The 14648-nt window shown below is 36.4% G+C and overlaps 2 protein-coding genes across 8 annotated transcripts in view; one reads left to right on the top strand and one right to left on the bottom strand.

Annotated features, from left to right (window-relative positions):
• Nucleotides 1-10824, top strand: part of MBP (myelin basic protein) — an 86069-nt gene extending 75245 nt beyond the window's left edge. Inside the window, exons 4-8 of the mRNA XM_063165052.1 lie at nucleotides 4265-4372; nucleotides 4846-4881; nucleotides 5455-5487; nucleotides 6460-6582; nucleotides 9024-10824. Of these exons, the coding sequence (XP_063021122.1) occupies nucleotides 4265-4372; nucleotides 4846-4881; nucleotides 5455-5487; nucleotides 6460-6582; nucleotides 9024-9080 (357 nt within the window). The 3' untranslated portion in view covers nucleotides 9081-10824. The remainder of the gene's footprint in view (nucleotides 1-4264; nucleotides 4373-4845; nucleotides 4882-5454; nucleotides 5488-6459; nucleotides 6583-9023) is intronic.
• A 1724-nt stretch (nucleotides 10825-12548) lies between these two features.
• The window catches only part of ZNF236 (zinc finger protein 236), a 74493-nt gene continuing 72393 nt past the window's right edge, over nucleotides 12549-14648 (bottom strand). For all 7 annotated transcript variants that reach the window (XM_063165101.1, XM_063165080.1, XM_063165119.1 and 4 more), the window contains one exon: nucleotides 12549-14295. In XM_063165101.1, the coding sequence (XP_063021171.1) occupies nucleotides 14168-14295 (128 nt within the window). In that variant the 3' untranslated portion in view covers nucleotides 12549-14167. The remainder of the gene's footprint in view (nucleotides 14296-14648) is intronic.

A 14648-nucleotide genomic window follows, 5' to 3' on the forward strand; every position in this document is an offset into this window, starting at 1 on the left:
GTAATTAACTATAATGTCATCACCAGATCAGCCAGTGGGGAAGACGTCAGCGTTCCCGTTGCTTTTGGTCACAGATCAGCAAGTCATGAACAGCCTGGGACAAACACTGCCACCAAGAGCAAACTGTTACCTGGGTTGCACATGAACAAAGATGGAACCAACACCACCACAGCCCTGATTTAGCAGTGCATGCCCACAGAAGTTACATTCCTCCTGGAATAAGCATGGAAAAATACACCTCCCATGGGCTGTGTATTCTGTCGCTGCCTGGTGAGAGCCAGGGAAGCAGCACTGGAAGGTTCTGATGAAGTGTCAGCCACGCCCAGGAACACAAAGCCCCATGGACAAAGCCCCTCCAAACCCCAACATGAAGCAAATTCCGTATTCAAGTGCCTGCCAGATTTCTCATTGAACTATATCACAGATTTCCATATTATTAAAATAAGAAAGAAAAAGCATATATATTTATTGAAAGGATGCATCTCAATTCCTGTTTGGCATACATATTTAGAAACCATACTGACCTAATTTTGAACCTGGATAGGAATTTTCTTAGAGTTTGGGACTCAGAATCTGTTTCAAGGACCAATACAAAATCAGCTGAGTGGCTCACAAATTCCCTGTTGAACTTTCAGCTTTTTCTTCCCACAGAACAGCACAGTGTTCATCACATAATGCTTAAAGGATAATTTTAGTCTACCAGTACAGTTCCAAATGTCTTAGTGGGGGTGGTAAGTATTATGGAGAACCTACAGGTTGTGGAACAGTTCAGTTTTCTAAGACAATCTAAATGCAATTTTCATGTCTATGTGAATTTGAAATGTGTGGATTTTGTACGATATCTTAAATTCACGCACAGCAACTTGTTAGGTATCTTGTGATGAAAAGCTGTTGGAAACCATGAAACCCATTGAACCCATGAAAAAGCCCTTTGGTTTCCATCTTTAACTGGTTTGACTGCATTTTAAATCAGCTATTTCCATATTTTATATGTGTGGATTTTGCCTGCAGAGAAACAGCATGGGACATACTTTAGATTTTCATCTCATATTCTAAAGTAGGCAATAAAAAAACACAGAACACAATAGTGATACCAAAAGGAACTGTAAAAAGCTGTAAAATCAAATGCTCCAAAAGTATCTTAATACTGTGACTGGCACAAATGCATATCACAGACTGATGAGGAGTTAAGAGCTATTTACATGCATACAGAATCTGCAGCTGTAAGCAATCCTCTTGTGGAGGATGAGAGCCCTCAGAGAGATGATGATACGCATTTAAAAGTGTCCCCTAATGCACCTGAGGTGCAAGATCTGACATATCCTATTTATAGCAGGCTAAGTCAGGAATGGATTTCATGGGATTTCATGACTGGAAAAAAAAAGCCTGTAACTGCTTAACTGTATCCATTTTATACCCAGAGCCAGTTGTTGCACAACACTGAAAAGCATGCATGCATACATACATATATATATATATATATACATATAAATACATACACACCCACACACAAATGCACACTTTGGTATCTGCAGGTCAACTAGAAATGTAATAACCTTGCACAAAACCCCAAATGGAGCCCATATTGTTAGTTAATTAATGTTAACTAACAAACAATAATTTATTAATTTTAATTAATTATTTTTAATTAATAGTTTTTAATTTATTGACAAATTAATGTTAAATAATTTTAAATTAACAGCTCTTACAAGGTACTAATACAGGTTGTGCCAGTAAGTGTAATTAGCCTGATGTGAAAGTACATGGCTAACACAGGGAATGCAATTCCAATGTATAGCTAATGTTGAAACTTAAAATACCTGCATGTTTTCTTTGCATTGCATTCACAATTACTCTTTTTTTTTTCTGTCTTAGTGGCCAACATACCACCATACTACCAAGGTAGGTGACACAGTAAAACAATGCTATTTTCCTGTGCATCACCAGAAAAAAACAAAATGTTTCTAAAAAAACAATCACTCCCCTTACAGGATAACTGCGGGTATTTTATGTATATTTTAAAGAATCCTTGTTTAGATTATTAATCCTTAAAACTATTGATTTCACAGTGAAGTTGAAAACTGTGTTTTTGTCATAAGATCTCCCAGTTACTGCTTAAATTTCTAGTACTGGTAAATCTTTTTTACTAAGATCATTTATCTTCAGGGTTCCTTTTGGCTTTTTTGAAGGTGCAGCAGAGTTGACTTAGTTGAGATCCTTGACTGAGGTAAAACATTTCATTTATGTTAACTGGGAACAAGAAAACCTGAGCGATCTTTTGTTCAGTTACTGAAGAATTATGGTACATTTAAACTTTCTTTAAGGGCACAGAGGCACCTCAATTTTAAACTTCACCACCAACGTCCAAGGGCTCTGAATTCACGCTCATACTTGGCAAGTACATTTCAAAATACATCGATATGGAAGCAAATGATGCCTTTTATTGGCAGGCTCTCAAGACTGAAATTCTTAACAATATTGCAAGAGGTGAGGAGAGAACTCGCCGCAGCCCCTGGGCAAAAGACACAAGTAACAGAAAAAAAATCAGAAGCAAATTATATCCCTTCCTAAAACACAGTTGCTCTTCTCTATTCCTGTAAGGTTTTTAATATGAATATTATTTAAAGCCAAGCACTTTATATATATTTAAAGGAAAATAGTGATGATCTGAATGCATTAGTGAAACACATTGAGTTCATTCAAAAAGGTCCACTTATATCACACCATCTCAGTAGCCCATCATACAGATTTCTCTTTTAATTTCAAATCCATCAGAATTTATCTTTCAACACCTACAGATATTACATAGACAAAAGCAGTCTCTGAAAAATATCATTGGATTTTGTTTTCTGTCCCTAGGAGTTCAAAAACTGAAAGAGAAAACTAGAGGTGAAAGAGTAATTGCAATAATGAATTAAGCGGAAACATGTAAATTACCTGTCACAAACAAATAATAATATGAAAAGTTCTGAAGACAGATGAAGTTTGCTGATGACAATATGAATGGAAAACACTTTATTTTAAACACCAAGAAACTCACCCAGAACAGTCACTGAAAATTACTTCAGATTTGCTACTGCTTCATACACATTAAGACAGGAGACAATCGAAGCCTGTGATGACATTTGACACTGCAGGCAGAAGAAACTTTGTACTTACAGCACAATAACCTACAATAAGCCAAGTTATTAGCACCCAATAATTGGTCAGGACGCCAAAATCAAGAAACTCAACCCTGTCTAGATTCTAAAACCTTATTATCCCAATTTCTGTCCATTTCTGTGGCAATTCATTCATAGCCCAACAGATCTGCAGCACCATAATATTTATCCTAAAGACAAGGCAGTCAGCAGCTTTCAAAGGGTGATTAGAATGTAGATTAAGAAGACAAAACCATGACTGAAGTAACTGACTCTCTCTTCCTAACCACAGCAGCAGAGGCTATTTTGGCAACACTGGAACTAGCAACCAAGTAGAAACTGCTGCAGATTTATAAGCAGGACTGACTACCCGACACTATGGAGATCTCACAGATCCAAAATTCAGATTTTCCTGCTTTTAAAACAATTAAGTGCTCACATATCATCAGCATGCAAAAAAACCAACCCTGATAAAAATCAGCCAAACTTCTCTGCATTGGTTAGTTTTTTTCCAACAGTAATCAATATCTGACTTCATTTGGACTACTGCTCAGGAAGCCCTTCTGAAAATAGAAAGCCCTACAGAAATAGAAATTTCAGCCTCACTTGGTTCCCTCATTCTGAAAATAACATCGCTCTTGCAGCTCATGAGTGTTACAAAGTCTTTGGGAACTAAAAATGGTACACGATCTATTCCTGCTTTCCCATGCAGAATGATCCAACATAATTTTAAGGTTTTTTCCATTTTGGTTCGTTTTCTAAAATCACAGCCTATGATACTACTTAAGAAAAATTTCCTATTTAAGAAAAATTACAAGGTTTCCATTACCTGAATTTTCCAATGAGAGCCTCAAGAGCCTGAACTTCCAATAAGAGCCTCAAGCGCCAATATCCACAATGGGCTGTAACGTCAAGAACACGTGCAGCCATATATATGCACAACATATGTGCCTATACCTGTTGTGCATTTGCCATTTCACAGCACTGACAACTGTAGGGGGCAATCTCTGTAGATTCCCAAGGCTTAGTCCTCCTCTGTTCTCTCCTGAAAACGATTCTTCATGCCATGGCTGATTAGCTGTCCTTCCCAGCTGACTGGGCCACATGCCTGCTCTGCTTTTCAGGACATACATGCAGCCAGGGTCAGCCACCACGTCGGGTCCATCCCCCCAAGATCTCAGCATGGCCGGCCTGTTGATGACAACCCTGTAGTCCACTTCTTCAAGAACATTGTAAGTCTCCCTTCCTCTTATGCACCAAAATAAAATGTTTTCTTTAGAATCCATCAGTAAACAAACACTCCCCAATCATTACTCTTTATTTTAAGCCTCAAATTGTACTGTGCCCTTGGAGCTCATGATTGAGCCATTCAAATACAAAAATAATTTTTACCTAGAAGACAATACTGAAATGCTACCAAAAAAGCATGTGAACCTCCATTAGCATAGCCAAATGCTAATCATGTCAGTTATACAGCTTCACCACAGACAGGTTTTGTCCTTGTGTTTTCAACACTGGTAGTATCCAGGAATTATTACTGTTTCAAGATGGACATAAATCCAGCATATCCCAGGCAAGCCTAAGACAGCAGAGGAGCTTCTCAATGCAATTACCATTTTTAGCTTATGGGTAATGTGCAAAAGGCCTGATGATTTCTGGCATTTATTTTTGCCTTTGTCTGACAACTTTTTGTGTTGGTTTTTAGGTCTCACCCCGTACACCGCCCCCAATGCAAGCAAAGGTAAGCAATTTCAGGGACTCAAGGCATTTATGGGCTAATTCCCACTAATTCAACTGCAAGCCTGATTCACTGTCCCTAATGGCACTAAGTAAAAGTCTACAGGTATCCCTGGGAACAATTTAAAGCAAGAGCCTAAGACACAGAAGTCATGGTTCTCTTCCTCATGCACTTCCTGACTTCGTGCATGACTAATTGAAGCCACTTGCAGGGATTTTTATATTCAATTTATGGTGTGATTGCTTTAGGTAATGAACTAACAATAGGTAATGCTTTCAGACAAGCCTCACCAGCCAGGAGCTGTCCTTCCATTTAGTGAACTCAGCTGGCTTTTGAAGTAGTGATACTGACAAACCGTGGCTAGTAAAGTCAGTTCTAGTAATTACAATAAACAATTTTGCATTTTTTTTTACTTCATGAAACGACTGTACAGACTGTTGTTCTCAGCTCCTGCTTGCCTCATTATCTGGCCATTTTTTCATAATCTTGGCTATCTTTTCATCTTGTGTGTATGGCAGACCCAGGTGCTGTGTTCCAGAGTGATCACCATGTCATTGTTTCTATTTCCCTCTACAGGGAAGAGGATTATCCCTCACCAGATTTAGCTGGGTAGGTGACGAATGTGCTTTTGGTAACAGCCCTTTTATTTACCAGGCCAAAGCATCTCTTACTCCATTGCCTCAAGCTGCTTCAGCAATGTGATAATTTTGTTTTGTCTCAAGTTTGCTATTTTGCTTTTCCTGTTCTACTTTCCTTCCTCCTTCCACAGCACTTTAAGATGGTAATTGTGTTGCTTGCTCTTATCCTGCAATTTGACAGCCCTTGCAGCAATAATTTCTTTTGCTTCAGTACAAAGGGAGCAAAATCCACTGCATGGCAAAGTTCTCTTCCTTTAAAGGTTCCTGGAAGACCCATCTGGTGCATTTTTCTTTTCCTGGGATGGACAAAAATGGGAGGGAAGGCTGGGACGAGATAGGTGCTTATTCTACTTTTTCAACTCTTTTACACAGTCTGCAAAACTAATGCTGCCACTAACCTCAGTATTTTGTTCCACCTTTCCTGTCAATTAGAAGTGATCTGCCTAAGCAATTCCTAGAAAAGTTCTTCCCACAGTTCTCTCACAACTAATTAAATTCTACTTCTCTACCACAGGTTTGATTTTATATGAGATGGCATGTAAATTACTGGCATTTTAAGACAAAATATCAAAGCCTTCAAGCCAATAAGCATTTCTTTCACTATCAGAACACCACATATTAGCTGATGTGTTTGACATCTTAGAACTCATGAAATTAAAACATTTTAAGTTTTTTCACACAGGTTAACCTTCTGAGTATTTAATTTTTGAACATAAATTCATTTTTTACAGATTGATGCTTCCCTCAGATTTGAATCTATTCAGATAATTTCCTAACATTTTCCTTTATCCTTGTTTATTGCATAAAATATTGTTTTATTGAAACAACCTCCAAATTCCTCATTTAAGTATTACATTTCAGTGATCACAAATAAAGACTACAACATGCATATGATAATTGGAATATGACAACTTGCAATATACATGAAAATCTTTCTTTGCAGGGTGGTGAAACACACAAGCCAGGATATGGAAGCGGAAAATTCTATGAGCATAAATCTGCTCATAAGGGACACAAGGGATCCTATCATGAGGGCCAGGGCACTCTTTCCAGAATCTTTAAACTGGTAAAGTACAATTGAACTTTAAGTACAAAAAAATTGAATGGGGAAAAAGAGAAGCCAAACCTCTCCAGGACCTGCCATGTTTGAAACAAGTCTATTTCCTTAAAGCTTCTGATGGAATTAGACTTGCATGGATAAACCAGATGGTTATTTTGGGCTTAGTGACTACTTACATGATAGGAAACAAAGGTAAAAATACACAGTTAGTGGCCATCAGAAAAGAAGGTAAGTCCACAATGTCCCACAAAATCCTGCACCAGGACCAGCGTTGTCACTGAATGCAAAAATGATCTGAAATACAGAAGACAAATGAGACGACACAGCTGGCTGCTGCTGAATTATTTGGGATAGTGAAAATGAAAGAGAACTGATAAACTGCAGAAGGGTAGTACAGGGCAGTGTTGGATGCAGTAACAACTCCAGCAGTCCCTGCTTGTTCCCACCCCAGGTGGGAAAACTCTTACAATATGTCAGTATCGAAAGTTATGAAACCACAGAGTGGGACAAATTACAAAACTGTCCTATTAGAAATAAACATTTGGTCAGATTATCTTTAGTCTGGTTCAATTCCCCATTTCAAAGCACAGCACAGCCACAACAACACAGGCAATAAATGAAAACAGAACAGGAAAAAAAGGTCAGTTGTGAGGATTTTTTACATTCTATGTCAGGAAACAGACACATGAAAAGCAGACTATATTCCCTGGCAGGTACTTTGACCGAGACTATATTTTCCCTCTAAGGCAATGATGGCAGGGAATTCACTCATAACAAATCACCCACTACAGTATTAGCACATGAAGATGCCATCAGCAGTCATCTTAACTTCAAGTCAGAAGGTCTGAGACCCTTAGCAGAGCTGATCATTTCAGATTCTTACTAGTCCTCTCCTCAACAGGAGATATAACAGTGCCTTCATTTGCAGCAAAGCCCACATTTTTGTCTCTTAAACAGTTTAGGTTTTATATCTCCCATTGTACAGTTGTTTCCCAAATATATGCAGCACCAAGTGACAGCACAGAAACTTCAAGGAAGTAGTAGGTATTGTTATGTTGCAATTTAAGAAAAGGAATGATCTCTTCAGAGGTCCAGGTAAAAATCAAACACACACATTTTAAGTCTTATTTTCATGTTGTGCACTTGGTAGTTTTAGTGGGGTTTAGGTACATTAACTATTCCATGGCTATACACTCTCATTATTTGTAAAACTTCATCATTTCAACATCTGAAAATACACATTAATGATCCCTCATGAAATTTAACATTCTCTTTTTTGCATATTCATCACAGCTATTTTAGCTTAGTTTTATATATATATATATATATATATATCAGAGATACATACACCAGTTTTACTTTTTAGATAACCTTCTCCCAGCCAGAGGCATTAATAACTCTTTCTTTAGATAGTTCAGTAGTCTTGTAATATAAAAAAGTTATCCAGTCTTTAAGATATCTTTGAAAGAAAAAAAGCCAGTTACCTAATGAATTAGACTGAATTTTCCTCTAACAGTTCTCTAAAACTAAGAAGGCAGTGCTGAAAGATAAGAACATAAATGAAGAAAATTAAGTCCCAAAGTACACACACTTTTTTTTCAAGTAAACAGTTTAGTCATCATCTGATTACAGTAAAAATTACTACGTTATCTCACATTTGTGATCTTAAGTGCATTTTTCAAGATTTGCCTGTAGAAGAGTTGCTAAAGCTAAGGAACAAGATACCAAGTTAGTTTAATCTCAAATTCCAAAAAAAATTAATTGTTGGAATTTCAGCCTGAATCATCTTTGCTATAAAAATGCTTCTTTTCTCAAGGGCAGGTTTATGAATTGTCACAGTTTTTTCCTCACAGCTTGACACTTTCTTATTATTTCTAAGAATAGGGCAGGTTTCAGCCCTTTTATCTTTTCTTAGCTTTCTCCTATACTTGCATCTGAGCTTTCCATATAAACCTCCTGTTGATGTAACACTGAGAACTTACTGCAGAATAAAATGATTAAATTTCAGTTTTTTCAGAAGATGTGAAACTATTACATCTTGTATCAAGTTTTGGAGATTTCGTTTTGTTACTTGTTTTGAAGTATACACATAGTACAGGGTTCTTAAAAATGAAATTTTCCATGCTGTCCAAGGAAATAAATTGTTTTTGTTAGGAAGGCCTGAATAAGAACATGCACTTAGAAGTTGTTAATGAGAGACTGTCTAGTCTTCTGTGGAAGATTTAATGACAGTAAGTGAATCCTAGGCAAAAATCAATGAAAATAAATCCTATTTTTGAAGTGAAAAATCCCAGTAATATTTAGTGATATACTAGAGGCACCTGGACGCCATTTTCCTTAGACAGTATTTTAAATTTTGTCATACTTACAACGGATTGGTGTTCTTCAATGCACAGCCCCAAATACATATTAATTTCTAATTGATGCAACTGTTCTTCCCTCCACAGGGAGGCTCTGGGTCCCGACCTGGATCGCGGTCTGGTTCCCCCATTGCTAGGCGCTGAAGCTCCAAGATGCCACCCGAGGATCACGTACTCTGCTTCATAATATAACTGCCTTAAAATTAGTAACAGCTGCCACAATTACCTAGATAGATGCAATCCATTACTTAATGCCAATTAGTAGTAATGCCATGCAGTAGATGATACAAACTTCTATTGGCAATCCCTGAGCAACAGTTGAATGAAAGGAACACAAAAAGTAGCTTTGCTAGATGTTTTCCTTATTTTATGTGAAGTAACAAGATCTCTGACTATACCCCTTCTTCTTCAGGATGCCCTAACTGTATGCTGGACTCCTTTATTTCTCCCAAGCACCTAATTTAAGCTCAACCCTTCTGGTTTCGTTTTAGTGAACATCACAATTACAAATAAAGAGCTATAATGTCTTGGACACTGAGCACTGCTGTTAATGAATTTTTGAGACACTGCTGTTAAAAAAAAAAAAAGATCCAACATGTGCAGAAGTTGTAAGGACTGTTTATCCAAATTTTCTTTTTAGTTTTTTTTTTCTTTTGTTTTGTTTTAATCTTCCTTCTCTCACTCACAGAATAATTTATTTTCATAACAGGATTAGGCAGTCATGGAAAGGTTTATCAAACATTGGGAGTTCAAGGTATGTGAAGTGTGGGAGGGGGCAGATGTTGAAGAATCAATATGATGTGGAGCAATAGCAATAAGGAAATTCTTTCCATACTATGATTTGCTCATTGCATCCAAACCATGAGAATAAAGAGTAGATGAGGGAGAGAAAGAGGATTTCAAATTTGAGTTAGACTAATGATACAAAACATGGGATATTCCCAGAGAAACATCTAAGACTGCACACGTGACCACTGGACGTCACTGGTGCTTCACATAAATTCTGCTGCAATAGCATTAACTTTGCAGTACAATAAGTAAATAAGCATATAAACAAAAAAAGTCTAATTTCTGAAAGAAAGCCCTTCAGTACTGGTATCTCAGATAGTCCTGCACATCTCACATTAGAATTTCAAATCTTTCTCTTGGTATTGCAGCAGTGTTGTATTTGATTAGCTCATCTTTTGCCTGAGTAACACTTGGATGCCTTTTAAGGGCAGTGCACCAAAGCAAACTCATAGTAAACTACTGTGAACATTTAACTGTTGTATTGTAGTTGCCTTGTAGAAATAGACTCTAGTTCAGTTAGATTTAGATATGAATTGTTCACAAATTACTAAAATGAATGTGTGGAAATGGTATTTCCAACCACACTTAGGCAAATAAAAGGCTCTTCTGAATTGCACTGTTTTATTACTTAAACTTACAATTTCTTCAACCTGTCATCTAAGTGTCTGATTAATTATTTTTATTTTTTTTTTAGTTTTAGCCTATGCACTGTAGATTACAGTTAGTGCTTCCTAGGTTGAAACAGCATTCCTAATAAGTACCCAGTAAAAGTTACCTATAAATATATGTTATTTACATTTCACATCTAGATCTATTGTAGGTTTAAATCAGTGTCCATTAATATGAAGCAATGGAAGATGAGATGATAGAAAATACATAGAGACTAAAGAAAACAAAACTGCCAAAAGTATTATGCATACACACACTATTACATCTATTGCCTTTGTTGGTTGCTATGTGTATTTTTCTATTGTAGCTTCATTCAGATGTATACTCTGCAACGTAATAGTTGATTTAATTTGAACACGTATTGTTCTTAGAGGAACACAGCTTTTAAAAATAGTCACTATTGAAATAAAGTAATCAACTTGAAATGAAACTTGGGCCAGTTTTGTTTTTTTACAAAGGAAAAGGATATATATATATATATATGCTTATACATACTTATATATATTTATATATTTAGGTCTGTTTGATTTATTGCCACCCCCCATTCCCCAGAGTTTATGAATAATGTTCAGATACTAGAAAATAACACAATGACACCTTGAGACCCCGCACACAGGCTTCTAGTGACATTGCATGGCCCAGAAGGTTGACAACAGGACACAAGAATTATGGAATGCCAGTGTCTTAAGGAGTGACAGCTACAGGCCAGAGGGATATTGCAAGGCATAAAACATAAAATGCCTATGAACAGGAAATAAAAACCAGACCCCTTCATGAAAAATTGTGGCACAAACAGCCCTCAAAAATGTGAAAGACTATTTAAGGTAAAAAACCCGGAGAAATACATCTTTCAATATACTGCACTGTAGAGTAACAGAATTTAACCAAAACCTCTTCCTTGCCTTCATCACTCTTCTTTCCCCTCAGTCATCTTTGCCAGAGGGTTGAAGTGGCTTTTTGGATTTACTTCCTCTAGAGGAATAGGTACAGTACTTGAAAGCATTGCTTTACCAATATGAAAAGAGATTAAAACTTAGCCTGAAATTTATTAGTTACACACTAGTAGTTTTGATGAAAACCAGCAGTTTAAATGGCCATTTGATTTGTAAGCAAAGGATTTTTCCTGAAACAAGAATGCACAGGCAATACCAGGAGTGTGTAATTTAATGTTCTGAAGGAATGGACATAAGCCAAAAGAAACTGTGAGCAGACATGGGCCCAAAACCCCAAGGCTAGCACAAGCCTACTGCTGCACTAAACCAGAAAGAACAAGGGCTGTCCACTTACCCACTATGCAATGTGACACATCAAGCACTCCTGGGAACAAGACCTCTTCTGCTTCCTTACATAATGCATCTGCTTTAACACAGCTTTTGAAAATATCAGCATACTGGTTACAGTGTCTGTGTCTGTTCTGAACATCAACACATACACTGCTCTGAAAAGCTCCAACTCAATCCTACCAAGGCTATAAAAACCTCTGTTAAGACACTTTTAAGTTCACAGATGAAGAGGATGCAGGGAAGCAAATAATATACAATGTTAAAAAGAAATTTTTTAAAAGTCTATTACTGTAGCTGACAGGATTTCCAAGTGCTAGAAGAGTAGCAAACTGAATTCAGGAGAAATGTCAGCTGACTCCGTAACTCACACTGTTCAGTTAACACTTCCAAGGCTTGCTGAACAGACTCACTGCCTCTAACCAAGGCATAACACTTTGAGAAGTGACCGTTTAAAAATGCCATCTTTTTACCCATGAGATCAGCTTTTAGGTTCTGTGTACCAAGTATCACACACTCATTAAATGGTCTGGGTTGCAAGAGACCTTAAAGATCACCTTGTTCCAAGCCCTCTGTGCATTCATACAGTATTCCCTGAAATAACAGTGAAAAAATTTCATACGTGGAACAGGCAATACAGCACATTTTGCTCTATTATTACAGATAAACAGTGTGCTATGCCATGAGGCCAGACAACTGTAAACTATAATGTCTGTCTTTAACAGCTGAAACATTCACAGGCTGCCTGGAAGGGAAGGCACTGATGGAAGGACTTTATTCTTCACACCTAATATTCAAACATGCACTTCTGTAAACAGTTTTTCCAATCTCCTAGAATCCAGAATCATATGCTTAAAAAATACACGAAACAGAATTTGGAAAAAAGTAATATTATTTAGCATGTTTTTCAATTAAATATTCCACATAACAAAAGTGTTATTTTCATGTCACCAACTATATTACTTATATACATATGCTGAACAGTTAACAAAAGAATTAAGAGATGTCCTATCAAAACCAACAGCGATTTCTTGCTTCAGCAATCTGAAATAACTAGTTTGTATCACAGACAGAGTATAGACAATATTTACAGATAAGAGCTTTTTGGATCTGAGAACAATTATCTTTTAGAATGAAAATTAAAGTCTGGGTCTGTATTATAGTACAACATATCCACCACTGATCTAGAAGTACTTGTGGCAACCAAACAGATGAACTCCTTGAAACTGGGATTAATATTTACAAAATATACTGATCAGCCACACAGAGGCTCGTAGACTTTAAATATATATATATATACATATATAAGCACACATATATATATCTATATATATGTAACATATAAATAAAATTCAAAAGAACAAGGCAAAAATAAGAAAACAGCTTCTGTCTTTGGAATGTCTAAAAGACAACTATGCTTTTACTCCAGTGTTTCTCTGCTATGAATATACTGAACAAGTGGCACCTTTGAAAGCAATACTCAGTCAGCTAGGTAGTTTTGCTAAAACAATGACTTTAACAACAAATAAATGCAACATATTTCCAAAATCCACAAAGAAAATAATAAGGAATTTACAGATTCAAAATTATAACTGTTTACAGCACTGGGGAACATTGTATAGTAGAGGTGACTTAGTGTGCACCTAATTTTCTCACTGCTAACCAAAATGGTACTTGTTTACCTCACAGATTTAGTATATGGCTGTTTTCCACAGACACTGAGAAATGTACCTGCTGACCCAGTACAGCAAACAACAACAGAGGTTTTTACTGGAACCCTTTTCCATTTGGATTCTTATTAAGTAATTATTGCCAAGTCAAAAACCTCAAGACTTTTACTGTAAAAACTAACATCTACCTGCCTCTGTGGTTGGAATGAAAATGAACATGCTCCCTCTCAAGGGTTTACCTCAAGAAAAGTCATGAGCTCGCAGTATTTTCTTTTTTTCAACAAATTCTCAAAATGAACTAAAAAAGAAAGCTTTCAAAAGAAATACAGCCTTTTCCTGTGCCTTGTAAGAAAAAAAAAAAAAAGGCAAAACTCCACTGTTTTATACTGCATGCATCATCAACTGCAACACTTTGTTTCCAAACTCAATTATTTCTTAGAACACATTAAAAAAAAGTTGACTGACAGTTTCATGATTTTCCTGTGAAGCTATTCTTCATCATCATTAAAAATGGGAATCATCCTATTCTGATATAAAGTTCCAGTTTATTTTTAAATAGATATACTGGCTGTGAATTCCAAGATGAAACTGTATACATTATTACCTGAGTTCATTGATTCACAGACAACTTAGCACAGATTAAATGAAGTTTTCCCAATATTCTTCTACAAGCTTAAAAAAAAGAATTCATCTTTTAGGTATCTTTTGTAAATAATTAAAAAAACTATAATATATTATTCTATTGTTAGTATCTTCAATGCTTGAAGCTTTAACTGTAAAGTTTGAGTCCCAGAAATATTTTTTCTTTTCAAATTTCAAGGTGTTATCGAAAAACATTGCCTATACTTTGCCATTCATTTGAAGATTCTTGTACCACTTCTTCTAAATTCAGAGCACGACTGATGTCTTCCCCTTCTTGTTCTTGGTGACTTGCAGGCTCTTGTACAGGACCTACCAAGGTACAAGAGAAAAGGCAATTGAGTGTCATTTGACATATGGTGTAAGAAAAAGGCAAATATAGCACTTGGTGAAAAAGGAACCATGATGGGAACAGTATTATACAATTACTTCAGATACTGTCAATTCATTAGATGGTCTTGGAAAATTTTTTTTTAAAAATCCAATACAATATACTGCTTTCCTGGAATAATTTTTCAACTCTGTATTTCTGTACACAGAGCTCCACATCAAAAACAAGGAACCATAAAAAGTAACGAATTGCTGTTTCAGCCTGATTTTTGGGTTGGATGTGTAACTATTACCTCATCAACTGTGGTCTTGGGCTATCAGTGCTTGATTCCTCA

The sequence above is a fragment of the Melospiza melodia genome, chromosome 1, assembly GCF_035770615.1.
Source record: "Melospiza melodia melodia isolate bMelMel2 chromosome 1, bMelMel2.pri, whole genome shotgun sequence".
Classification (NCBI taxonomy): Eukaryota; Metazoa; Chordata; class Aves; order Passeriformes; family Passerellidae; genus Melospiza; species Melospiza melodia.